Source organism: Ahaetulla prasina, chromosome 16 (genome assembly GCF_028640845.1).
Source record: "Ahaetulla prasina isolate Xishuangbanna chromosome 16, ASM2864084v1, whole genome shotgun sequence".
Taxonomy (NCBI): Eukaryota; Metazoa; Chordata; class Lepidosauria; order Squamata; family Colubridae; genus Ahaetulla; species Ahaetulla prasina.
This window is the reverse complement of record NC_080554.1, coordinates 14,381,658-14,408,701: the sequence shown is the minus strand read 5'-3', so window position 1 is coordinate 14,408,701 and position 27,044 is coordinate 14,381,658. Positions and strand designations below refer to the sequence as shown.

The following is a 27,044-nucleotide window of genomic DNA, read 5'->3' as shown; positions in this document are numbered from 1 at the left end:
TGCATCTCTCGGCAGGAAGCTTGGCATCTTTAGGAATCAGCTTGGCTGAGCACCTGCCAATGGCTGCCCCTGCCAGAAACCAGTGCTGCCCATCCCCCACCCCACCCCGGCAGCCTTCCAGCTGGTGCTTCTCCCAATTATCCACAAAGAGTAGAAGCGAAGAGACGGAACTGCACCTGCAAACCCCTTGCTGCCTTTCCGGGGCCCTTTTCTGCAGGCTGGCCCAAGAGAACGGAGGTCAATGTACCGGGTCCGCCAGGACTTGGTCCGTCCCAGGGTGCAGAGTATTGCTCTCTCCCTCCCCCCCAAAGCTTCCCTCTCTCTGTGGGAGTCAATCAGATCTCTGATTAATGTAGGCAGATGCAAGAGATGCACAACCAACAAATCTTTCTTGCAGAAGCCAAAACTGGAGAAGGGCAGGTTCCCAAGGACATATCTTTGCAAACCAAGGATTACAGGCATCTGGGTGGAATTTTACAGCCATCTAGCTTTCTTTATGGAGAACGATGCTTGCAGCTCTTTGCAAGCAATGCTGGTTTGTTCGTAGGCTAATAGAATGGAAGGGTTGGAAGGGACCTTGGAGATCATCTTGCACACCCTCTGCCCACTGCAGGAATCCAGTGGAGGCAGGCAGGCAGGCAGGAAGGAAGGGAGGGAGGGAGGGAGGGAAGAGAAGGAAGGAAGGAAGGAAGGAAGGAAGGAAGGAAGGAAGGAAGGAAGGAAGGAAGGAAGGAAAGGTTCCTGTAGAGTTCTCAGCAGAGCTTACCGGGGGGCCATCTGCTCCAGGCATGCCAGGAAGGCCGGGTTTTCCCAGAGGACCCTAAGGAAGAAAAAGTCATTTTTGCAACCAACGTGCAGAATGGCAACAGCAGTCAGCTTACTGCTTTGCCAATTATGCTCTCGGCTGTCAGAAACTCCTCTTAGGAAGCAGGAGCTGGCCTGGGCTTCCCTCTGGAACATCTTGGATGAAGTACAAGATTTGTGCTGCCTTTCTACGTCCCTCCCATGGAGCCCATTCACACTGCAAAGGAGTCTCCAACAGAGTGCTCAGAATAAGCCAGGGCTCTCGATCGCAGACTGCAGGAGCTGAGCCGAGGTTGACTCAGGTACCCGACAGGTAAGGTTCTCTGACATTTATTGATCTGTTTGCAAGGGCCTTTCCGCTTAACCTGAGATGGGCAGAGCAGGAGAGGAGAAGCTGCCCGGGGATGTCTCTGCTCTCTGCCCACTCAAAGCCACCAGTGGGGGCTTCCGGAAGAGATTCAGAGGCTTTGCTGGACGGTCTGAATGTAGGCAAATGCCCGAACTGGCCCTGGGCGTATTTTCAGCACCCACTCCTGTTTTCACCCACTCTGTTTTCAGAGGGTGCAAGTGTAGGAACCCTGTAATAAAGAGGCTGGAGGTCTGATCTATTTCCGCAAAGGAAATAAAAAAATAATAAAATTTTATTTTCCGCACAGAAAATAAAAGAAATATACAGGCAGGTTTTTGAGCACAAGAGCAGGAACTACCCCAAAGTCCTCCAGTCACTTCTAAAGAAAGAGGGTCTGCCATCCATCCACTTACCTTATCTCCGGGGGCTCCAATGGGGCCTTGAGGGCCAGGAAGACCCTAGAAAGAGAAGGAGAGGGGGGGGTGAGAGACAAAGAGGGCCCAGGGGAACCCCACAGGGCTGCATCCTTCCCTAACCCCAGCCCTCACTCAGCCAGGGGAAGACTTCCAGCCTGCGGGTGCCAAGGCTTAAACCCTGGGTTTTCTTCTGCACAACAAGATGAAACACACACACACACACACTTGCCAAATTCCAACAGTATCCAGCAACAGTAGGGTTGGTTTTCAGTCTAAAAGGGATTCCAATGTCCCACAGGAGACCAACCTCCTCCTCTTCCTCCCCTCTGCATTGGAAAGCTGTGGCAAGAGGCTCAGAAGCCCTCCCCCCACCCCCAACCCCCCCCCACCCCAAATGCACCCAAGCATGTTCAACTCTCTGGCACTCTTGCAACTCTCCTAGGTTCTTGGTAATGAGGCTTGCAAAGGAAGGTCTCTGGGACTCCCATCCTTGAGGAAAAGGAAAGAAAAAGCCTTCTGGGTTTTTCCCAGTGGAGCAACCCCTCTCCTAGAAAAATGAAATATTCTAGGAAATATTAAAAAGGCAGAATATTATACCTTCCTGGATGAAAAAAGGAAAAACCTGTTCTTGGAAAGCAGCCCCCACCTTTGTAAATAGCCCCAGAAAGACCAAAGACATCTTATCTACAACACAAAAGACCTTCAGCTCCAGGGTGATGGGATTAAGACATGGCCCTCAGGACAGGATAGGATTAGCCCTCTACCCATCTCACTGACATCACCCAGCAAGGCTCAACCAAGCTTGGGACTCAAAAACACAGCCTACAGAGTTGCCCCTGCATGGCCCCATGGGAGTCTGACAACCAATCAGAATAGAAGCTCAAATTCAAAAGCCCAGAGAGGGTATAAAACTCAGGCACTCTCAGCATCTCTGCCCTTTTTCCTCCTTCACCCAACATCATCAAGGGATGTGATCCTGTCCACCATTAAAAGTCATCTTTCCAAGCAGTTTCCATGTTTCCAGTGTCTTTTTCTCACTTAGAACTGAACCCAGATGGACATTTCTTCCAACACCAACATGGCGTCTTCTAGAGTGCTGAGACCATCACATCAAGTGTCTCTCCATGCTGGCTTGGAAGGTATCAGGCAGGAAGACTGTCCTGCTCCCAGGTGCAAATCTCCTGGAACTGCGCCCCTCCCCCCCACCGTGCTCAATCAAGAGAGGCTGCTGTGGAGCTTCCACAGGGAAAATGTTTTATACACTGAAGTCCTCTTCCACAGAGGAAGGGGTGGCCCTGGTGGGGCCCCCAATGTGGTTTGTCTTTCCAGATCTTTAGGCTGGAATTTTCCTACCTTACCTGAAGGTGGTGTACAAAGTTAGCACCCACCTCTCTCCTAGAAGAATGAAATATGTTGGGAAATATTATAAAAGGCAGAATATTATATTTCCCTAAAGGAGAAACACGCTCTTGGAAAGCAGCCCCCGCCTTTCTCAACAGCCCCAGCAGGACTGGGCCAGCCTGTCTACAAGACAAAAGGCCTTCAGCTCCAGGGTGATGGGATTGAGACATGGCCCTCCAGGACATAATAGGACCATGTAGCAGAAGACACAGAGGCCACTGCATTGCACAATCTCCTAGGGATCAGCCAAACTTTTCAACCAAACTCCTACTTGTACATGATACTATGAGAGTCCCACAACAGCCAGTAGAATACATGTTCTTGCACAGGAACAGGAAGCTCAAGTTCAACGCCCAAGAGAAGATATTAAAAAAAACCCCACTCTCAACTCCATGTGGTCCACTGCCCAGAACTAGCCATGTGCTTCTGCTTCATCATTGAACCATCTTTCCAATCAGCCTCCATTTTTTTCCAGTATCTTTTTCCCGGCTTGGAACTGAACCAGCTGGATATTTTTTCCAACAGTGGTAAGAAGTGAATTTGCTACACGCCTCAAATTAATCGACTGACCGACATTAAGAACGTCCATCCCAAGTCCTATTTTAACCCCAGAGCGAAAGGGGGTTCACTCTGATCCCCCAGCACCCCCATAATGGAATCGCGCCTTCTCACCTGAGCGCCTGGAGTTCCCTGTTGACCTGGGGGTCCGGGCTCACCTTGAGGACCCTGAAAATAAAGCATAAAGAGCATATTCAGCAAGGCTGGCTGGATTTCACTTGAGAGAAACCAAAAGGAAAAACCCTCATGGAGACCTTGGGCTATAACCAATTATACTTTTTATCAGTAACGCTGCAAAAAATAACAAGCAAAACTCCTTGCTGTACTTGCCAGGAATATGACTCCTAGCAGTATAATCCTGCTGACTACGATTATTTAGAAAACCTCTAGTGCTAATGAAAAAACACCCTGAAACATCCAGTTTTACCTGGTTTTGTCATTTTTGGGTGCTTTTTATGGTTGAAAAAAACAACAACTCAAAAAGCACTGAAATTTCAGATCAGGTATCTGGCAGCCAAAACATTTTCTTGTTTCTGAGTACAGTGAAATATGGGACTGCAAACCTGAGGCTGCTTCTGAGATAGCCCTTTTTTAAAAAAAATTATTCATGTATTTTCTCTTTGTATACAATAGGTGCTTAGTGGACAGCGTACTGCCTGGGTCAGTCTGTTTACTTAGCAATATTAAACTTCTAATTTCTACTTCTATTATCCAACCATTGATCAAATGTGTTCCGAATTTCAAAGTATTCTGTGTCTTCTTTTTATTTTATCTTCATTGTTAGTCTGTCCATTTCTGCACAGTCTAATGTTTTTTTTTATTATCTCTTCTTCTCTGGGTGTTCTTCTGAGGTAGCTCTGAGTTCAGAGACCCAACAGTTGCACAATGTTGTGCGAGACACTGATCGCCCACCAACCACGATGCCTCTTTCCCCACCAGTGGTCACCTTGGCCTGGAAAACGGCCCTTCTTCAAGCACAGGACTTCCTTCCTTGAGGAAAGATACTACCCTTCTCCTAAGTGAAAGAGGGGTGGGAGGGAAGGGCTCCTGCTCTTCCTTTAGGCTTGAGATGTAGAGCAGGGCTCTCCAACCTTGGCAACTTTAAGGCTTCAACTATGGGAGTTGAAGTCCACAAGCCTTAAAGTTGCCAAGGTTGGAGACCCCTGATGCAGAGGACACAAAACTAGCAGGGGCAACCAAAGGAAAAAGAGCAGATTCAAAAAGACCTGGAGCCGAAATGAGCAGCAGGGAACTTACCAGCGAGAAAATGTAAAGGAACAGATTTGGGTGGGGAAATAAAGGACCCATGTACAGGATCTGAGTCCTGGCAGTGGGATGTGAAGGGGGCCTGGGTCTCCTCCTCAACCAAGTGGAACATGTATGGCAGAAGAGGGAAGCAACTTCTTCAAGAAAAGGGCTATTTTGAGGGCCATTAACAGAAGTCCAGCCCAGATTAAGAGAACTGACCAACATTCAAGAAGTAAGTATTACATACTTCAGCAGCACTTATTCTTTTGGATGCAGAGAAAGCTTTTGATCAATTGCATTGGGATTTTTTATTTAAATTAATAGAGAAAATGCAATTTGGAGATTGTTTTGTTAGAATAATTAAAGCGATTTATGGAGAGCAAACAGCTCAGATTATAATAAATGGTAGTTTGACAGAAGTTATTAAGATTGCGAAAGGAACGAGACAGGGATGTCCCTTATCACCACTATTGTTTGTTTTGACTCTGGAACCATTATTAGATAAAATACGAGAATTAACGAAAATAGAGGGAATTAAGATTAGACAATATGAGTACAAAGTTAGAGCTTTTGCAGATGATGTAGTGGTTACCTTAACAAATCCTATAAATTCAAGTAGATTTCTGTTGGAAGTAATTGATAAATATGGAAAGGTATCAGGATTTAAAATAAATCAGAATAAAACAAAAGTGATAATTAAAAATATGTCTATACAACAGAAACAAAAACTAGAGGAAATGACAGGATTTGAGGTAGTAAAAAAGGTTAAATACTTAGGGGTTTATATTAGCTCATCGAACAAGAAACTTTATAAGAATAATTATGACTTGCTATGGCAAAAAGTTCAGAATGATATGAGTGTCTGTAAAAATTGCAGTTATCCCTATTGGGAAGGATTGCTATTAAAATGAATGTGTTACCTAGTTTTTTGTTTCTGTTCCAGATGATACCAATAATTAAAAAGGATAAAAATTTGGAAGATTGGCAGATTGGGATTAACAAATTTATATGGCAGGGTAAAAAGGCGAGGGTTAAAATGAAAATAATACAGGACTCACGGGAAAGAGGTGGTTTAAGAATGCCTAACTTTAAACTATATTATGAAGCAGTAGCCCTTTCAGTAATAAGTGACTGGTTTAATTTAACAGAGGAAAGAATTTTGAATATTGAAGGTTATGACTTGTTATATGGATGGCATGCGATTTATTTTATGAAAAAGTGGATAGGGCTTTTAAGAATCATGTGTTGAGAAGTGCTCTTTATGGTCTGGAAAAATATTCCTATAAATTAGATTACAAGATTCCTATATGGGCGAGCCCTAGACATGCAATAGAGAATATAAATATAGAACAGAAACAGGAAATGATTACTTATAAAGAACTTTTGTATGCTGAAGGAGGTAGATTGCAATTAAAATCATTACAGGTATTAAATGAAGAAGGGAGGAATTATACTTGGTTTCAATATGGGCAAATAAGTGCTAGATGGAAAGAAGATCAAAAAATTGGTATAATGCAAAGGAGGAAAATTTAATAAAGCAAATTAGAAATCAGACCCAGGAGCATATAAAGAGATTGTATAATGTGTTGCTTGAAATAGATTCGAAAAGGATTTGGTAAAGGATTGTATGATAAAATGGGCACAGAATATTCAGGAACCAATAATGTTGGAAACATGGGAGAAAATCTGGGTTAGAAATGTTAAGTTTACACAAGCACAGAATTTAAGGGAAAATTTTTATAAGATGTTTTATAGATGGCACTTAGATCCCAAAAAATTATCATGTATGTATCCTAATATCCAAGCGAAATGTTGGAGGTGTGATTGTGATGACGCTACATATTTTCATATTTGGTGGACTTGCAAGAAAATTAAGGTCTTTTGGATAAGAATTTGGTGGATTATTCAAAATGTACTGAAGAAGAAGATAAAGTTCCTGCCACAATTTTTCCTTTTGGGAATTATAACGGATTGTACAGGGATTGAGACTAAATTGATTCTGAATTTAATAACAGCAGCAAGACTGTTGATTGGACAATACTGGAAGAAAGAAGAGGTACCTACAATAGAAGAATGGATACTGAAAGTTATTAATTTGGCTGAGATGGCTAAAATCTCAGCTTTTTAAAAGACAATACGCAGGAAAGATATTTAATTGAATGGAAAAATGGATTGATTATCTACAAAACAGATATCAGATTAAGAAATATCAGATTGCCTTTGAATAATTAGAAAGTTATTTTATGTAATGGGAGGGGTTGGGAGATGAAAAGCTTTGGATGAGGTTAACTGGATTGAAGGAAAATTTTATTCTATGTTTGGTTTATGTATAACAATACCTTGTGATTGACCCGGGAAGCTGGGGAAGGGAGGGGGGAAGGGGGTTTTCTGGGAGGGAGGGGGGGGAAAAGTCTTTGTTTTTTTAAAAACTCTTTCAATAAAAAAAAAAAAAAAGAAGAAGTAAGTATTACAAAATAAGGAACTGCCAAATGATAAACAGCCCAAACAAAGAACTGCTAACACCACCCCCACCAACACTGACAGGGCAAGCCACTAGAATAGTAGTGTCCAACTCAAGGCCCCGGGGCCAGATCCAACCCACGGGGTGTTTAGATCTGGCCCACAGGGCTGTTCAGGAAACAGCGAAGGACTGGCCTGCGGTGCCTCTGCCAGCAAAAATGGAGCTCAGGGGGGGCTGCATGCTGTGTTTTCATTGGCAGAGGGCTGTAAGGGGCCATCCTAGCCAAAAACAGAGCTTGCGAGAGCCACGCACGGCTCCCCCAAGCTCCATTTTTGCTGGCAGAAGGCCAGGGTTGCAGGAGGCCCTCCCAGCTGAAAACGGAGCTCGGGAGCCAGTTTTTGCCGACAGAGTGCTTGGGTCACCACAGGCGCCCCCAACACAAGTGATGTCAAGCTGGCCAGCCCACTCTGGCCCCCCCAAGATCAAACACAACCCCGATGCGGCCCTCAATGAAATCAAGTTTGACACCCCTACACTAGAACATAAACTGAGAGCAAACCCCACTCCTTACTAGCACTGATGATGTTACCTAGTTTGGATAATGAAATGTCTGCAAGAAATCAGCCAAGCTCAGAGAGCACCAAGGACCCCTCAGAACTGACTGTCCATTCACTTCTGATCCAGTCAGACTCCATTTGGAGTCCTGGGCATCATAATTCAAAATGGACTCCAAGCAATTAATCCAAGGGGACAGCTTGCCTCCCAGAGTTGTGGGTGCTCCTTCGCTGGAGGTTTTCAAGGAAAGATTGAACACCCGTTTGTCCAGGATGGTATAAGAACTCCTGGCTTGGGCAGGGGGCTTCACTAGAAGACCTCTGAGGCCCCTTCCATCCCTAGGATTCTATGAAAGTGGAGTAAGTTCACGTAAGGGACGAGAACCCATGAGGAAGAAGCTGCAAAAGAGAAGACAGAAAAGAAAGGTGAAAGCAACAGAGAGGACGTAGACGCAGGACCAGCCTCCTGCTTTCGAGTCGAGGTCTCCCTCAGCAAGGCTCCCACCCAGAAGGTCCTTTGGGCACCATGGAGAATAATCCAGCCATCGTCCTTGGGACGGTCCTTCAAGAACGGGACGACCTCTGCCTCCAGGTCCTTTCCTCCTTCTGGCTTCTAGAGTAAGCTCTGTGTGCAACTAATTATGTACCTAAGTGCCTCATGATACACACAGAGACACACAGCCCTCAATGCTGGAATATTTGATGGCCACTGATTACTCCAGCGAGTTCTTTATTCAAGAAAATGCAATATGCTACCCATGAAAATCAATTTGAAATGTAAAATTAATTAGCGCCATTTACTTTAGGAAAGCAATGTCCACCAGCTTTGAAATGAAGACGGTCTGAAAAGTAATTAGTGGATTTAATTTATGCTGCACAAGTAAGCAATCTCGCCCGTGGTGGGCAGGCACTTACCACATTCCCCTTAGGGCCGGACTGTCCATCCATCCCAGCAATGCCCTGGTGGGAAGATTCAAAAAAGGCAGAGGCACCACGTGAACCACAGTTAGCACGGACAGAAGCCACTAAGCCCAGCCCTATTCCCAGCTCTCTAACCGGGACTCCCAAAGGGAAGCCTGCTAGGAAAACTCCAGGAGGAGCAAAGCTTGGGCAACGCTCAGTTCCCCAGGGGGCTCCCGAGCGTCCCCTCCCCATTTCACATCACAGTGCTGAAACACAGCGGCAAAACAAAGATTTTCAACAGGAAAAATGTTGGCATTTTTAAAAACAAGAAAAAGGCCTGTTTTGCTTTATCATCATCATCCTCTTTTAATGACCCCATAATGCCTTGCAGGGTGAAATCGGGGCAACTGAATGGAGCTAGCAGAGTGTTTACCGGCTGGATGCCCTTCCTGTCGCCAATGCAAAGTTTTTTCTCATCATGTCCAGAGAGAGACTCTGGACATGATGCCTCTACCTAGGATGGAACTCACAGACCTCCTGATTGAGAAGCGAGAGCTCCACCTCTAGGCCACCACATCACTCGCCTGTTTTGCTTTATCCCCCAAGCAAAATCCTCGGCAGGTTTGGCCCTCACATCATGCCTTGGTGAGTGAAAGACGGAGACTAAAACTGGGCTCATCCTGGCCCCAAAATTGAGGGCCTGAAGTTTTCTTGCCAAAATCCTCTGCAGGGAGAAGAACTGGGTGAACCTCCCCCTCCCCTCGCTCAGTGTTTCCACCCACTCCACCCACTCCCTCGTGCTCAGCTTTGTCCTGCTCTCAGGGAAGGGTGACGTGGGATCAAGCGCACGGGCCCCGGGGTTCCCCTAGGTCAACTGGACGGTCCCCTTCTCCTACTCTGCAGGTCCAGGGGCAAAGACACCGTGGTTGCACCCAGGGAAGCCCTGTCCGGCCTGGGAGGAGGAATGAAGGGGGGGGGGAACGGGCCGCCTACTCATTTTCCCCCAGACGGCCTGCATCTTTCCTGCAATCGGCCCTGAAAACTCTTGCTTCTGATCGGCATTTGTGCGGCACATAGGAGGGTGGAAAAATATTTCCATGCAAAATCAGAGAAGCAAAGTGCAAAGTGTGTGTTTTTGCCACTGCAATGATGCGAGAAAACGCCCTTGAGAGCTGAAGGACGGGAGGTGGTCCTGGGTGGCAGAGAGGCGTCCCGGCTTCCTGCCAAAATATTTCCTTCTACTCACCGGAGGTCCTGGTGGCCCCGGAGGTCCCTTCGGCCCAAGCAAACCACGGGGACCCTGCAAGAAGAAAGAAGCTTAATTTGAAAGTGTCCACGAGGAGCCGAGAAGATTCAGCTTGTGCTGCGCTATAAACTTTGCACTGGAAAAGGCAATGGACAAAGTTGAGGTGGAGCTGGCAACCTGAGCAGAAGACCTAGTTCTGTGTGACCACGCTGGCCATGACCGAAGGGCGCAGCAGCCAAGACCGAAGGTGGCCTCCGTTACAGGGAGGTGTGATTGATTGATTTACTTGTATTCCACCTTTATTATTTGGGGGGGGGGCTTAAGCAGCCTCTTCAGCCACCAGGTGAGAGAACAGCTGCCTGCCTTTTCATCAGCTGAAACAACCGTTTCACAGATCAGCAAAACCTGAGTTTAGCATCCACCGAAAAATACAAAAATAAAACACTGACAGTTTTTTTGGCAACCAGCAGAGAGAAGTCCATTCAGTATTCTGAACAATATGTGGGCAAAAATAAACTTGACCCAAAAGGACCCTAATTTCAACCTATTGTCTGAAGCCTAACAGCACAAAGGCATTTTGTGGGGCTGAAACCCCAAGTGAAAAGTTCCTAGTATGCATTATTTGTTCCTCCACTGGAGGTTTTCAAGAAAAGACTGGACAAAACCATAGAAGACCCCCAAGGTCCCTTCCAGATTCAATTCGATTCGATTCAATTCTACTCTACTGTAAGATTCGACTCGACTCGACTCTATGTAGTCCTGTTCTCACAACAGTTTATTTGACCATCAAAAAGTGCTGACTTTTCGATCGTCAGGCTCAGCGTCTTAGCCACTGAGCCACTGTGTTCTATATATACAGCCTCTTAAAATGATATCAGTTAAATAATCCTGCTGACTCATTCTCATTGCATCATCATTTCAGTATTACAGCCTTACAGCAGTTGGTCAGTTATTAAATCATCATTACCCTGACATTGAAGGAGCTGCCACACCAGCCTCCATAGCTCCTCTCCCCAGCCAAGGAACTTCATCCTCTTGAATAGAAGAAAAATTTAGCTCGGCTTTGCACTGGGGAGTCCCTGGTGCTTTCTGAGATTGATGATCTGCCTGCCCACATTTCATTACCCAACTGGGTAACATCATCAGTGCACTGATAAGTTGGGTGATGAAACATCGGCAAGCAAACCAACGAGCTCAGGGAGCACCAAGGACTTCATCATCCCTGGTGAGAAGTGCAGATGCTCAGACGGTCTTATGGGCAGAGGCAACAAAACCCCAGGAGACTGGCAGAAGCAGAGGAAAGGGCTGTTCCCTCAGGCAGAAAAAGTGACTGACAACTTCTGCAGCCAATCTGTAGCCTCCCTTCTCCTTGTCAGTCCAAGCAGCTGCTGTGACAACAACTGCCCTTCCTCTGTGAAAGGCTAACGTCGCATTAATAATTGCCTGAGCACAAATGACGGCCAAGCAGAACAAATAAAAGATGCACAGAGCACCCCAAAGTAGCACTCAACATTATGCCCCACAGCAGTCCTAACTCTCTGACTGTGTTCACACATGCACAATGCGCATCTTCAGATCATATGCTCTGTTCAAATGCCAAATCCTGTCTCCATGTTCCAGAGGTGCTTTTTCAGAAGGCAACTGGACTTTCTTGGTTTTTTTCTTTTGAAGATGTTTCATTTCTCATCCAAGAAGCTTCTTCAGCTCTGACTGGATGGTGGGGAATGGAAGGATTTATATTCCTTGCAGACAGCTGATCCTTTGCATCCTTTTAGAGGGTCCTTGAGGCCACTTGGGAGGTTTACCTGTGTCCTCAGGTTCACCTGAGTGGTGCAAATGGTTCCTGCAGTCTGCAATTTTCCCTCTGGAAATCCATTCCTACTCCCACCCCATTCCAAGGATGTTCATCCCAAATTGCATAGCTAAAACTCTGTAGAGATTTTCAGTATTCCAGGTCATGGTTGCCCCAAAGGTGCTTTTTCAGGAGACAACTGGACTTTCTTGCTTCAATGACCCTCTAAAAGGATGCAAATGACCAGTCAGAGCTGAAGAAGCTTCTTGGATGAGAAGCGAAACATCTTCCAAGAAAAACCAGAAAGTCCAGTTGCTTCTTGAAAAAGCACCTTTGGGACAACCAGGACCCAGATGATGGAAAATCTCTACAGACTCCTGTCTTGATGGTATGGCTGAGCACCCACCACCAACTACCCAAACTACCCCCGTTTTAGTTTCATCCATGTCTGAGTGTCTGGAACTGGAAGAGTGACAAATTCAGAAGCGCGAAAGGGCAGGGAGCAAATCTGGCTGCAGCCAGGCTGAGACTCCTGCACTCCTCCTGCCCCCCCACTCACCCCCCCCCACCTCTGGCCCTACTTTCTCTGGACATCTGTCAGCAAGAGATGCCTCCTCTAAAAGCCAAAGCCATTCCAGTTGCACCTGGCTGCTTCAGAGCAATCAACAGCCTTGATTTCATTGTGGAGAAGCAGCTTGGAAAAACCGGAAGGCTGGAGGGATTTGAACAAGACAAGTCAGTGCTGTTCTCTGCAAATCCCTGACAAAAGCTGCTGGACGGAGAGGCCTGTGGTTATGAACAGTAGCCCTTATTTCCACATTGTCAAGTTCTCTTAAGAGTTATGATGAAAATAAGGAGAAATTTTCTGACAGGGAGAGCAATCAACCTTCAGAAGTTGTTGGGAGCTTCATCACTGGAGGCTTTCAAGAAGAGACTGGGCTGCCATCTGTCAGAAATGGTGTGGGGTCTCCTGCTCGGGCGGGGGTTGGATTAGATGACCTACGAGGTCCCTGCCAACTCTGCTAATCTGTTAAATCTGCCTCCGTATGGGCAAGAAAGAGGGGGTTGTAGCTCCATCTGTAAGGAACCTCTGAAACCCCCCAGCCAGGGGGTCTGAGTGATGCCCTTGGGAGGGCCTGGGCTGAGAGTCTACTGACAGGTTCAATCCTTCTTTTTCTTAGCTCTGCTCCTCTCCTCAGCAGCACCTGGGCAGCTGTGCTGTAGTGACTGGGCTCCCTTCCTCCTTCGCCAGGTGTTTTGGTCACAAGGTCCCTCCATGGACCATGGCCAAGAGGACAGGAGGAGCCTGCTTGGCATAGCTGGCCTAAGGGAAGGGCTTTAAACCAGGGGTAAAATGCTCCCAGTTCAAGTCGGATCACTTGATCCGTTAGCAATGGCAGCGGGTGGTTCAGAGAACCAGTAGCAAAAATTCCTGTCTCCCTCCCCATGCCCAGTTGAGCCGCGCAATCATCAGAGGTTTTTTGTTTGTTTTTTACTTTTAAAAGCATTGTTTCTTTGGCCGAAAAAATGCTTTTAAAAGTAAAAAAAAAGCCTCTGATGATCGTGCGGCTCAGCTGGGATCGTCAGAGGCTTTTAAAAGCATTTTCTTACAACCTCTTCGGCCAAAGAGGTTGTAGAAAAAATGCTTTTAAAAGTTAAAAATAAAATTGGCCACACCCACCCAATCACATTACCCGCCACCAAGCACTACTACCACAGAACCGGTAGTAACAAATTTTACATTCCACCCCTCTTTTAAACTTCTCCAAGCACTACAGAAGCCGCATTGCCAGGAATTACGCAGGGAAGCGCGTTTCCCAATTCCTCTCTTGCCTTTGTGGCTCAATTACCCTATAATCGTCGGACGCTTGGCTCTGGGAGGGAGGATTTGCCCCCAGCCCAGCAAATGAACGTGGATCCAACCTGACCAAGTGGCCTCTGTGGGATCCTCCCGGCCACGGATCTTCGCAGGGATCGTTTCCTTCGGCCTCTGTCTGCTGCCCTGAGGTTCCCGGCGGGCTCTGCTCTGCAATCTTCCCAATGCTGGGACCCCCAGCATCCAGGCCCCCTCTGGGAGACGGTCTTCCAAGTGAAGGCATCTGGGTCTGTAGAGCACAACTCTCCACCCGCCCAGGTTGTCCCAGCTCTGCCTGCATAACCATCTTCAGCTTTCCCTGAATTTGAATCGGAACCTCAAAATGCACATTTTAAATTCTGGAATGGGGAGAACATCCATTCTGGCCGTGTTTAAGGCTACAAGAGACAAAAGCCCTACAGTTGCCTTCAGCAAAGGATCTCAGGAGAGTCTGTGGCAAGAGCAGCTGACCAATGGCATCGCCTGGGCTGTTTCTACACATTACCTCTGGAGCCCCACGAGGGACCTCTGGCCATCTCAGCTGATTCCCAAGCACCCTCCCCTGGTCCCCATCGATTCATACATTCTGTTCTTGGACGTGTGCCTTAAATCTTCATCATCATCATCATTTAACGACTCCATAATCCCTTGCACGGTGGAGTCTGGGCAACCGAATGGAGGTAGCAGAGTGTTTTAATAGCCGGATGCCCTTCCTGTCGCCAATGCAGAGTTTTGTTCAGCAGATATATTCCCAGAGTGCCCAGAGAAAGAAATATCTGCCTCTACTTAGGATCGAACTCACAGCCTCCTAATTGTGTGGCGAGAGCTCCACCTCTAGGCCACCGCACCACTCCTGGACATGTGCCTTAAATGCCTCCCCATTGTTCAAAGGAAAGGAGTTGCCTCTGTTTTTCAGAAACTTACCGGTTCACCAGGTAGACCTCTGGGCCCAACTTCTCCATCGTCACCCTGTTTGGCAGGAGAAAGAAAAAGGGGAGTAAGAGCCAGACCCCAATCAGGCCCCTCTTGTTAAACAATAATAGGATGTGACAAACCACTTGGGGAGGGAAAACAAGGCAGCTTCATCCACTAGAAGGCGAGACAAGAAACAATGGATGGAAACTAATCAAGAAAAGAAGCAACCTAGAACTATGGAGACATTACCTGACAGTGAGGACAATTAACCAGTGGAACAGAAGTTGCCTCCAGGAATCGTGGGGGCTCCATCACTGGAGGTTTTTAAGAAGAGACTGGAGAGCCACTTGTTTGAGATGGTATAGGGTCTCCTGCTTGAGCAGGGAATTGGACTAGAAGACCTCCAAGGTCCCTTCCTTGGTTCTCAGAGGAGCTGAGAGAGATGAAACACCGGAGAAGACGCCTAGAAAGCGCTTGGAGATCCAACCGTTCTGAGGCTGACTGGACACTAGTTAGGTCCTATAGCAGGACCTACCTAGTGGCACTGAGGGATGCGAAGCGTTCCTATGTTTCCTCCCTCATTGCGTCGGCAGATAACCGCCGGCCGCCCTGTTTCGGGTGACCCGCTCTCTCCTTCAACAGGAGGGGCGGGAGGACCCCCTACAAGGGCGTGCCGAGGAGTTTAACGGTTATCTATACGACAAAATCGTTCAGCTTCGGGACGGATTGGATCAAAATTGGGTAGATCCAGGCGAGGGTTCCGAGACCCGTCTTGTTGAGGTGGTTTGGGATGACTTTGATCCTGTGACTCCCGAGGACATGGACAGGTTGCTGGGTAGGCTGAACGCCACCACATGTTTACTGGATCCGTGCCCCTCCTGGTTAGTACTGGCTACTCAGGAGGTGACACGAGGCTGGCTCCAGGGGATTACAAATGCTTCCTTGCGGGAGGGGGTCTTTCCCGCGGCCTTGAAAGAGGCGGTGGTGAGACCCCTCCTCAAGAAGCCTTCCCTGGACCCAGCTGTTTTAGGGAATTACCGGCCAGTCTCCAATCTTCGCTTCACGGCGAAGGTTGTAGAGAGTGTGGTGGCATGTCAGCTACCCCAGTACCTGGATGAAACCGTCTATCTAGACCCGTTCCAGTCCGGCTTCCAGCCCGGATACAGTACGGAGACAGCTTTGGTCGCACTGGTGGATGATCTCTGGAGGGCCAGGGATAAGGGTCACTCCTCTGCCCTGGTCCTATTAGACCTCTCAGCGGCTTTTGATACCATCGACCATGGTATCCTGCTGCGCCGGTTGGAGGGGTTGGGAGTGGGAGGCACTGTTTATCGGTGGTTCTCCTCCTATCTCTCTGACCGGTCGCAGACGGTGTTGACAGGGGGGCAGAGATCGACTCCAAGGTGCCTCATGTGTGGGGTGCCGCAGGGGTCGATTCTCTCACCCCTCCTGTTCAACATCTATATGAAGCCGCTGGGTGAGATCAGTGGCTTTGGGGTGAGATACCAACTGTACGCTGATGACACTCAGCTGTACTTTTCCACCCCGGGCCACCCCAGTGAAGCTGTCGAAGTGCTGTCCCGGTGTTTGGAAGCCGTACGGGTCTGGATGGGGAGGAACAGGCTCAACCTTAATCCCTCCAAGACGGAGTGGCTGTGGATGCCGGCACCTCGGTACAGTCAGCTGCAGATGCGGCTGTCTGTCAGGGGTGAGTCATTGGCCCCGATGGAGAAGGTACGCAACTTGGGCGTGCTCCTGGATGGTCGGTTGTCCTTTGAAGATCATTTGCCGACCTTCTCCAGGAGTGCTTTTTATCAGGTTCGCCTGATCCGCCAGTTGCGTCCCTTCCTGGACCGGGATGCCTTATGCACAGTCACTCATGCTCTCGTTACCTCTCGCCTGGACTACTGCAATGCTCTCTACATGGGGCTCCCCTTGAAGAGCACCCGGAGACTTCAGCTAGTTCAGAACGCAGCTGCGCGGGTTATTGAGGGAGCGGTTCGGAGCTCCCACATAACACCTATCCTGCGCAGACTGCACTGGCTACCTGTTGTTTTCCAGGTGCGCTTCAAGGTATTGGTTACCACCTTTAAAGCGCTCCATGGCTTAGGACCGGGCTATCTACGGGACCGTCTACTGCCGGCCTCTATCTCCCATCGTCTGGTGCGTTCCCACAGAGAGGGACTCCTTAGGGTGCCATCAGCCAAACAGTGTCGACTGGCGGCCCCCAGGGGGAGGGCCTTCTCTGTGGGGGCTCCGACCCTGTGGAACGAACTTCCCCTCGGACTTCGACAACTACCTGACCTTAGGACCTTTCGCCGCGAACTTAAAACTTATTTATTTCGTATGGCTGGACTAGCTTGATTTTTACCTTTAAATTTTAATTGAATTTGATGGGTTTTTAAAGTTTTGTAATTTTATGGGGGTGTATGTTATTTTAATATTTGGGCAAATTTAAATCAGTTTTTTAAGGGATGTTTTAACTATTGTGTATATCTGTATTTTATCTGCCTGTTCACCGCCCTGAGTCCTTCGGGAGAAGGGCGGTATACAAATTAAAATATTCATTCATTCATTCATTCATTCATTCCAACTCTGATGTCCTGTCCTGTCCTGTCCTGTCCTGTCCTGAAGACGAGGACTCCAAAGGCTGGAACAAAACCACGGTAATCATGGTCTCATCTAGGTGAATTGCTTAAACAAAAGATGAAAGTTGGGTGACTACATTTGACCCAGGGAAGACAATCAGGGATGCATCGAGTCACCAGCTGAAGGATTTACAAGAATCCTTTGTCTATAAGCCTACCTATATTTATACATCCCATATATAGGGTGGGCTCCTATATCCTATCACTCTGAAGGTCTTTGTTTCGCCTCTGGAGGCATGACTTGGTGTCCATGTGCCTGGAGGAAAGTGATCGATTTACAGTGTAAGCTCAGTGAGTGATTAGTTAAGGTTCACAAGGTCACTTGACAGAACTCACCCTGTCACCATCTTCACCTGGGGCTCCTGGAGGACCTGAAGGGCCAGGATCACCCTGAAGGGGAAAAAAAGGCTAGCATTAGTCATGTTTTGATGCCCCCTCCCCCCCAAAAAAATCTCAAGAGCCAAAGGCTGAGATAACTGCCTGCCAGAGTCATCCATAGCTATGCACTGAATGCCATTGGAGACCAGGAGGCTCTGTGTGGACGAGGAAGGTCTCTCACCTGTTCCTCTAGATCTTCTTGGAAGTCCTTGTGGACTGTGCACCCTTCTAAAGGTCCCACTGGGTGTACGGGTGAAGGGCCAGGCAAATATTACTACCACTTTATTAATCCTTAGTAAGGCCACACTGAGAATAGCAGCATCCAGTTTTGGTCACCACATTACAAAAAAAGATGCTGAGACTTTGGAAAAAGTGCAAAGAAGAGCAACTAAGAGGATTAAAGGCCTGGAGGCTAAAACATAAGAAGAATGGCTGCAGGATTTGGGTTTGCTTAGTCTAGAGAAAAGGGGACAGGATAGCAGGATTCCAGTATTTGAGAGGACGCCACAAGGAAGTGGGGGTCAAATTATTCTCCAAAGCATCAGAAGGCAGGATAAGAAACAATGATGGAAACTAATCCAAGAGAGAAGCAACCTGGAATTGAGGAGAAACTTCCTAAACAGTGAGGACAATTAACCAGTGGAACAGCTTGCCTCAAGAAGTTGTGGGTGCTTCATCATTGGAGGTTTTTAAGAAGAGACCAGACAGCCACTTGTCTGAAATTGTATCACGATCCAGCAGGATCTCCTGCTTGAGCAGGGGGCTGGATTGTCCCTTCCAGCCACCTGTGCTCCTCCTAGAACTTTTGGCATGGAAGTCAAACCTCCTGCAAGACACCAGCCACTTCCTCTGCACACGCAGTTAGCAGACAGAGTCAAATTTGAAGTAAAATAAAAATAGCCATGCTGTTAGGAATGAGGAAAACAGGGATTCAGAGGGAAAGGTGATCAAATGTCAAGGTAAAGATCTCCGAGGTACCAGCAGGAAGGAAAGGGGATTAATGTGGCACCCCAGTGGGCCATTTTTTATTGGGGAGCAGTAAAGAGCTGCCCAAGCTATTGGCCACAGGAGGTCTCAAAAAGAAGAATGGTCAAAGCCCACAGACCCAGCTGCCTCCTGGGAGTGTTTTGTGCCTGCTGGTCCCGGGATGCTTCAAAGCACCAGGAATTCTTTGTAAGACCGTTATCCGCAAATCACTTTCAGTTTTCTCCCTGACATCCTCCCTCAGGTTGGCCTGGATGTGTCACTGTTAAAGTTTCCAAGCAGCGTTGGGGGAAAAATCTCAGATGCTTCCTCAATTCCTAAACAAGCCCATCATTAAAATCTTCCACTGCAACGCACAGCTGCACTGGGGATTTCAGGCTTGGTCCCAGACATTCGTTTCATCGCTAACGTCCGTCTTCAATGGTTTTTTTTTAAAACCCATGGTGTTTTTTTTACAGCACACGTAAAATTCTGGGGCAATGGCTGAAAGTTAAGAAAAATGTGGCATTTGATTAAAAAAAAAAACCAGTCCTGGCATTAAGTCTGTAGGGATTCTCAGTCCTCCAGGTCCTGGTTTTCCCAAAGGTTTTTTTTTTTCAGGAGGCACCTGGACTTTCTTGTTTTTTCTTTTGAAGACGTTTCACTTCTCATCCAAGAAGTTTCTTCAGCTCTGTCTGCAAGGAATATCAGTCCTTCCGTTCCCCAGTATCCAGTCAGAGCAGAAGAAGCTTCTTGGATGAGAAGTGAAACGTCTTCAAAAGAAAAAACAAGAAAATCCAGTTGCCTCCTGAAAAAAAGCACCTTTGGGACAGTCCTGGCCTTAAATTCTCCTCCCCTGCCTCTCTTCCCTTGCCGAAAAACGTCATGCATGGCTCTCCTCAGCCATAACTGAGGCACGGAGAAGTCCTTGGCCGAGTCACAAATAACAGATCCTGCCGCTCAAAGCCCCCAGATCCTCCTAGATAACAGGGAAAGACCATCAGAAGATTCTCATCCTCTCCAGAAATCTGAGAAATTGGTCGGTCAAAATGGCAGCAAAAAACAAAAGCCAACAGAGGCCACCTTCTCCTTAGCAACCTTCGAAACCAGAGCAAGGCAGAAACGTAAGCGGGACTTACCCTGTTCCCCTTCTCTCCAGGGATCCCAGCCAGGCCATCGAAACCTCGGTCGCCCTGCAAGAAAATTCAGAGGGAGAGTGGCTTCCAGAGCCAGAAGGAGGTGGCGGATCCTGACCAAGCTCGCCGGAGTTCCCCATGAAAAGAGCCCCCAGGGAGTCCCACCTCCAAGCAGGATTTGAGAAGTTGGCCAGAGGAGTGTCTGATGGGTGGAGGAGCCCCTGGTCCGCTTTTGGCTCTGCTTGGCAGAAGGGAGCCTGGGAATCTGGCCCAACGGGCGTCCATGTCCATCCAGGCAAATGCTGGCAGCTTCCTATCTTTTAGGGGCTCCCGTGGCTGCTCAGCCCTCAACTGCCCTGGCCTGGTGGGGGCTCTGGTCTCTGCTCTGCCCCAGTCCTCCCTCTGGCTCAGCTGACCCTGCAAGGCCCTGGATGACTCCCACCTTCTCTTTCAGAGGGCCAAGCACGGAGGAGCACCCAGGTGCATGGAGGGAAGAGCAAAGAGAGCAGACACGGAAGAGGGAAGAGGGAAAGGGAAGGCAAAGGCAAAGGCAAAGGGGAGGGAAAGGGAAGGGAGGGGAGGGGAGGGAAGGGCGTTGGCTAAAGTGGGGTGGAAGATGGGGGCCCTCGGAGAGACTTGGGACACCCCCTCCATTCACTTGCAATAACAGGTCTCTGTTCGCCCTCCAGAGTCCATTTTGTGCTCAGTCCCCCGTTTCAGGCATTCACACTCTTGACTCAGAACAGGATAAAAAAAACATTTGGCATCAGAGAGGCATCTCTGGAGGTGAGCCAGAACAAAGAGTTGGGCAAAAGCTCAATTAGGTTTTGTTTAATTGCAGTGAAATTTAAATAGGATGACTTCCCAAAGAATCACATTAAAAATGGCAATTATTGGAAGGCCTTGGAGGTCTCGGGAGAGCCCGAGATCTCCAGTTGCAGGCGGCTTCTGATTTTGGGCCCCCGGGACTTGCTGGCCTCCCGGACTCTTCCTGCTAGGTGGGACTGGCTTCCCACCCCAGATGGGGCCAAAGCACCAGGCAGCCTCACACTTCTGCTCCCCCCCCCCCGGTCCTCCCCACTGTCTTGCCTTAGCAGCGAAAGAGAGGCCAGAAGCTCCCTGAAGGTGAAGGAGGAAGGGATTCAGTTTGGTTTGGTTTTTCATGCAGTTCTTTATTTTAAAATTTGCCTCTCATTGCTCGTCTCTCCTAAAACACAGGTCTTCTGTACATAACTAACAGATGCTTTGCCAACCTCTATTTTAAAACTTTATCTTTGGGGCTGTTATTCTTTATTCCTGCAAGCAGAATCTCCACCTACGTTTCTCCCAATCCCAGCCTTTGCTTCTGAGTGCTGCTCCCTCTACTCTGACCGAGTATTGCCTGCCTCTCTGACACGCGTCTTCTCTCCATGTGCAATTGCACAAAGTCCCCTGGTGCTGCCCACAAGAAGGGGGAGGCTTGGAAGAATGTGTAGAAAGTTAGACACCCTTTCAGAACACAAGCTCCTTCACTGCATCCTCTCGGAGCAGACCAAACTTCAACCAACTCTAGCTCAGACAACCTATAGAGCCAGCTATGACCCCTACATAACCCCTACATGACACCAGGGGAGTCTGACAACAGGCAACAGAATACATATTCTTGCACCGGAACAGGAAGCTCAAGTACAAAGCCCAAGAGAAGCTATAACCACCCTCCCCCCATGTGGTCAGCTGCAGCAGATCCATGTGCTTGATGGTTCTGCTTCATCATTAAACCATCTTTCCAATCAGCCTCCAGCCTCCCTTTCGTCTCCAGTGCCTTTTCCCCCAGCTTGGAACTGAACCAGATGGATATTTCTTCCAACAAACGGATGGCCTGGACCTTTCCGAAAGCACTTTAAGCTGTCCTTGTAGGATCTATGAGGGGAAAGCTGATGGATGGGGAATTCTCCCGAGTCATCCTTGCACAACCTCGCCTCTTGGAATTAGTTCTCACCTCTCCGGCCATAAATTATGCTCCTGCCAGCTCTCTCCCTCCTCCCAAGCAGCTCAGGCTTCAGAGACCAAGAGACTCGCAGAAGAAGCAAATGATTTGCAGTCCTCCTTCTCTTTAACAATTCCCTCCCCACATCTCTTTCCACGTTAAGTACCTACATAATCAGCCACTTAAACCTGCTAATATACAACTTCCAGGCAAATGTCCCTGCATTCAGATTCAGCATTACTGCTTGTCTCTTTTGAGGAAAGCCGAGTGAGGAAGGCGGTTGTGTAACTGGCTAATTGTTTTGCCACTCAGCGTGGAATTCTCCCGCCTCCCCCCCCCCAATACTGCCGATGTCCTGGGAAAGAACATCTGGGATGGTGAAAGAATGGCAGGGGCAAGAGACGGAATGGTTTGGCTCCATTACCTTCGGTCCCGTTTGGCCTGGCATCCCCCGAGCACCATCGCTGCCAGCCCGTCCCTAAAATCAGAGCAGAAACAGGAAGTTAAGCAGCCAAACTAGATCAAAGAGCAACAAAATTTCCCCTGGAATTGAGGCCAAGCCATCGGACAATCCATCCACTCCACCATCTACCCCTCCCTTCCTTCCCCCAATGCATTCTTCACAAGGCATCTGACTGGCTCCAAAATAGGATGGACCTTGGCTTCGATCTGGTGCTTGCAAGAGCTGACCTGCCCCAAGCCACAGTTGCACACCCTCCCTGCTGGCCCCAGAATTGTAGTTTAATCAGGTACTGGCCCAGGAAATTCTGCAAAGGTTCAGTAGTAGGCGGATCAGACTGGGGAACCAAAGTCATGCGTATGTGGGGAGCCCCCCCCCCTTCTCCAGAAGAATGAAATGTTTTGGGAAATATAAAAAAAAAGGCAGAATATTATATTTCCCTAATGGAGAAATGGAGAAACGTGTTTTTAGAGGCAGAAAGCAGCCCCCAGTCTTTCTTAATAGCCCACAGCAGATGCCAGCACTTAAGGAGATAAAGAGCTTATTGAAAGAGGAAGCCAAGTATCTAGATGGCTCCATTCATAAGCAAAGCAAATACTGCAGGCAGAAATCCATTCAAGACATGGTATTTCAAAAACCCCTACAGTAAAGTTTGACAGCTAAGAAAACCAGGATGGTAGGATTAGAACAAGCAGCCCCTCACCCAAGATCCAACACAGGACAAAAGCCATTAGCCACCATAGGAATTGCCCAGCCCCCTTTTAGAAACACAAAGCCCATATTGCACAAATCCCACAACTTCAAAAACGTAGAACCATATTAAGACTCCTTCCTCTTACTCAGTTGTTGTTCAGCTGTCCCAGAACTGCGCACTGTCTTTGTGTGTGGTTCTGCTTCATCAATAAATTTTGTTTGAAATCTGCCTCCATGTTGTTTCCAGCCTCTTTCTCCCAGCTTGGAACTGAACCGGATGGAATTTTCTTCCAACACGTGATAATACTATTTTTATTATAAGGTTACAATAGCAGAACCTTACAAATCTGAATGCGCCTCCCCCCTTGCTCCCTTTATCCTCCTGAGAACCAGGGAGGGTCTTGTCAGAGATTACAATTCTGTCCAGGTCTCAGATTTCTCTTATCTGACCATTGTCTTCCTCCTGTTCTTTGACGCCATTCCTGCCGGTCATTGCGGTAACTTATCCAGTTCCCAGGTTACTTGGTGCCTTGCGTCAGGTGGATCTCCAGCATGGGGTTTGAGTTTGCTGCAGGTTGCCATAGTAACGGGGGAGGCATGGTATTTGGGCTGGGGAAGTGAGCTGGTGAGGTAAGGTCCCCATGTGAACTAAAAGGGAGGTTTGCTCTCCAGAATTACTACACTGCTTGTTTACACCCTGTCAAGGCCAACCATCCTAGGATTCCAGAAACACCTGAAGATGAGCTTCACACAACATCATACTGGACATTGACTGGACTCTCGGTGCTGGATTCTGGGGGGGTGGGATTTGGGGAAACTTTCAATCTGTAACTTTTGCACGTTTTGAAACAGATCTCACCTTTGCTTTCGCTGTTATCATTTCAAACTCAGTAAAAAGACATCTTCTCGGCTGTCTTTTGAAGATCACTTGACGGCCGTCTCCAGGAGAGCTTTTTACCAGGTTCGCCTGGTGCGCCAGTTGCGCCCCTTTCTAGACCGGGATGCCCTGTGCACGGTCACTCACGCCCTCGTGACGTCTCGCCTGGATTACTGCAATGCTCTCTACATGGGGCTCCCCTTGAAGGGCATCCGGAGGCTTCAGTTAGTCCAGAATGCAGCTGCGCGGGTGATAGAGGGAGCCCCTCGTGGCTCCCGTGTGACACCTATCCTGCGCAGACTGCACTGGCTGCCTGTGGCCTTCCGGGTGCGCTTCAAGGTTTTGGTGAACATCTTCAAAGCGCTCCATGGCATAGGGCCGGGTTACTTACGGGACCGCCTACTGCTACCGGATACCTCTCACCGACCCGTGCGCTCTCACAGAGGGGGACTCCTCAGGGTGCCGTCAGCGAGACAGTGTCGTTTGGCGACACCCAGGGGAAGGGCCTTCTCTGTGGGGGCTCCCACCCTCTGGAACGAACTCCCCCCAGGACTTCGTCAACTTCCGGACCTCCGAACCTTCCGTCGCGAGCTTAAAACACATTTATTCATCTGCAGGACTGGATTAGTTTTAAATTGTGGGTTTTAAGGGGTTTTAATGGGTTTTAATGGGTTTTTAATGGGTTTTATTATTTGCTAAATTTTAATTGCGGCCAAATTGAATAAGTTTTTTAGTGGTATTTTAATAGTATTTATTTTGTAATAGTACTGTTTATTTTATCTGCCTGTAAACCGCCCTGAGTCCTTCGGGAGAAGGGCGGTATAAAAATTTAAATAATAAATAAATAAATAAATAAAAATTCTCTAATTCAATGGAATTGGAAGTTTTCTTTCTTGGGTTTTGAATGGAGGCAGGCCTGACAGTAAACCTCCAGTAGACCAGGGAGAATATGCTTCTGGAAAGATACACCCAGGACTGCATACAACTTTCCTTTCCATAAGAGCAAGAACATCTTTTGGGGAGGCTTTCTCTGAGCACTGCAGTTATCGGAAGATATGAATTCTTTCAGGACTGTCGGTCTCCTTTCTACCAGACTAGCAGGGCTGGTGCAGCTCACGCACCACTGACGCCACTCGGGGGCGCTGTGCTAAACTGTAGATACCACTCCAATTGGGACTAGTTGCAGTTTCTTCAAGGGCAGCCCCATGTAGAGTGCATTGTAATCATCCACATTTGCGTGAGTCTGTGTGTGAGTGAGACTAAGGCATGAGTGATCATGAGCAATAGAATAGCATAGCATAGCATAGCACAGCATAGAGGTCTTGGAGGTCTTGCTCAAGCAGGAGAACCTATACTATTTCAGATAAGTGACTATCTAGACTCTTCTTAAAAACATCCATTGATGGAGCACCCACGATTTCTGGTGGCAAGCCATTCCATTAGTTAACTGTCCTCACTGCTTCTCTCCTTGATTAGTTTCCATCCATTGTTTCTTGTCCTGTCCTCTGGTGCTTTGACGCTCTCTTCTTTGTGGCAGCCTCTCAAATACTGGAATACTGCTATCATGTCTCCCCTAATTCTTCTTTTCTCTAGACTAGAAATACCCATTTCCAGCAACCGTTCTTTATATGTTTTTGCCTCCAGGCCTTTGATCCTCTTAGTTGCTCTTCTTTAACTTTTTCCAAAGTCTCAACATCTTCTTTGTAGTATGGTGGTGACCAAAATCGGCTGCAGTATTCCAGATGTGGCCTTACTAGGATTTTATAAAGCGCTACTAATACTACACATGATTTTGATTGTGTGCCTCGGTTTATACAACCCAGGATTGTATTAGCCTTTTTGGCTCCTGCTGCACACTGCTGGCTCATATTCAAGTGATTATTCACTAGGACTCCAAGGTCCCTCTCACAATTACAATTTTGAGCCAGGTCTCGCCTATTCTAAACTTACACCTTTAAATGTAAAACTTTGCTTTTCCCCACACTGAAATTCATTTAAGAAGTTGAACATAGGGCCCATGTTCAACTTCCCAGCCTAGCAATGGGTATAGTTGGTGTATAAAATGAATTTGTGTAAATTACTTCTCCTGATCTTAAGCAATTGGCCTTGGGTCTATTCCATGATTTCCAGCTAAAAAGCTTCCCCTGCCCAGGAACTGACCTGATTGTTCTGATCTTGTGGTTTAGATGCTCTTCTTAGTTCCCCCAGTTAATGAAGGACCAGTAGTGGGATTCAACTGGTTCGCACCACTTCAGCCGAACTAGTTGCTGAATTGCTAGCCGGCCCCTCCCCTCCCCACCCCTTCCATAAGTCCCCACGCGCCCTGTTTTGGCTCCAGGGTAAGTGCAGGGAAGTCTACTAGGCCCAAAATGGGGGTTGGGGGCAGCGCATCCCTCCCCGTGGCCCGTTTTGGCTCTCACAAGGGTGCTGCCTGTCACACCCCCTGGCCACACCCACCATGGCCACGCCCACCCAGGCGGTCAGTAGGGCAGAAAACCGGTTGTTGAATTATTTGAATCCCACCACTGTGATGGATGGAGAGAAGCGTCTCCATCCTCCCCTCCCCTCTTCCTCTTCCCATTCACCCTCCCTTCCCCCCAGCAGCTCTGGGTATAATGATATTACTGCAAAAACATAGAAGCAGCATTTCATCTGCTCTTCCTTAAGATGCCACCAGACTCCTTGTCCTTTATGGCAACTCATTCGAAAGCAGGATCCTCAATTAGGGAATCCTGAATCTTGCAGGAGTCACCAGGGCTATTTCAGGAGAATGGATGAAAATCCCCCTGCCTTCATTTGCAGACGGGGGGGGGGGCAGGGAGGGGGAAAGGCCAAGTGAGTCTATTCCCTTAAAATATTTCAAAAGCATATGGAGCCCTTCCCTGAAGAGATTACGGTAAGAGGCAGATGGGTTCGGCTGACATCAAAGATTTGCTAAGTGGCTTCATATTTCAATTAAACAAGCAAAGGCTGCCTGTTAACTTGAATAAACCTGATTTCAAACTGCTACTCTTGTTCTTGCAGGCTCTTTTGAAGCAACAATTGGCTCTTTTGTGTTCTTTTCTGCTGCTGCTGCTGCACAAGAACCAACCAGGGAGAGAAAGTGATGCAGCCACAGAGGTGAAAAACACCGTAGAGTCCACAGAATTCTTTCTCAAGACAGACTAAAATACAGGGCAGGAGGACTTGATGGTCCCAGGAAGCTTTCATCATTCTTGAAGCTGTTGCGAGATTCCCCCTCAGAGGACGACTTTTCCTCGTTCAGTTCTTAGTCGCTTGTAAGTCCTTGTGACCCGAAGGACATCAGTTCTCCAGGACTGTCTTTCCATCACTGAAGTTCTCGGAAGCTCCTGCTTTGTGTCGTCAGAGATCGGAGTTCTCTGTCTTCTGCAGCCTCTTTTTCAGTTGTCTTTGATTTTCC

The 27,044-nt window shown here is 47.9% G+C and overlaps 1 protein-coding gene across 1 annotated transcript in view; it reads right to left on the bottom strand.

The window, feature by feature from the left end:
- COL5A1 (collagen type V alpha 1 chain) overlaps positions 1-27,044 on the bottom strand; it is a 240,437-nt gene that overhangs the window by 86,815 nt on the left and 126,578 nt on the right. Inside the window, exons 17-25 of the mRNA XM_058159325.1 lie at positions 22,018-22,071; positions 19,631-19,684; positions 17,487-17,540; positions 14,512-14,556; positions 9,941-9,994; positions 8,707-8,751; positions 3,643-3,696; positions 1,567-1,611; positions 767-820 (exon numbers count right to left, since the gene is read on the bottom strand). Coding sequence (XP_058015308.1) covers positions 767-820; positions 1,567-1,611; positions 3,643-3,696; positions 8,707-8,751; positions 9,941-9,994; positions 14,512-14,556; positions 17,487-17,540; positions 19,631-19,684; positions 22,018-22,071 — 459 coding nt within the window. The remainder of the gene's footprint in view (positions 1-766; positions 821-1,566; positions 1,612-3,642; positions 3,697-8,706; positions 8,752-9,940; positions 9,995-14,511; positions 14,557-17,486; positions 17,541-19,630; positions 19,685-22,017; positions 22,072-27,044) is intronic.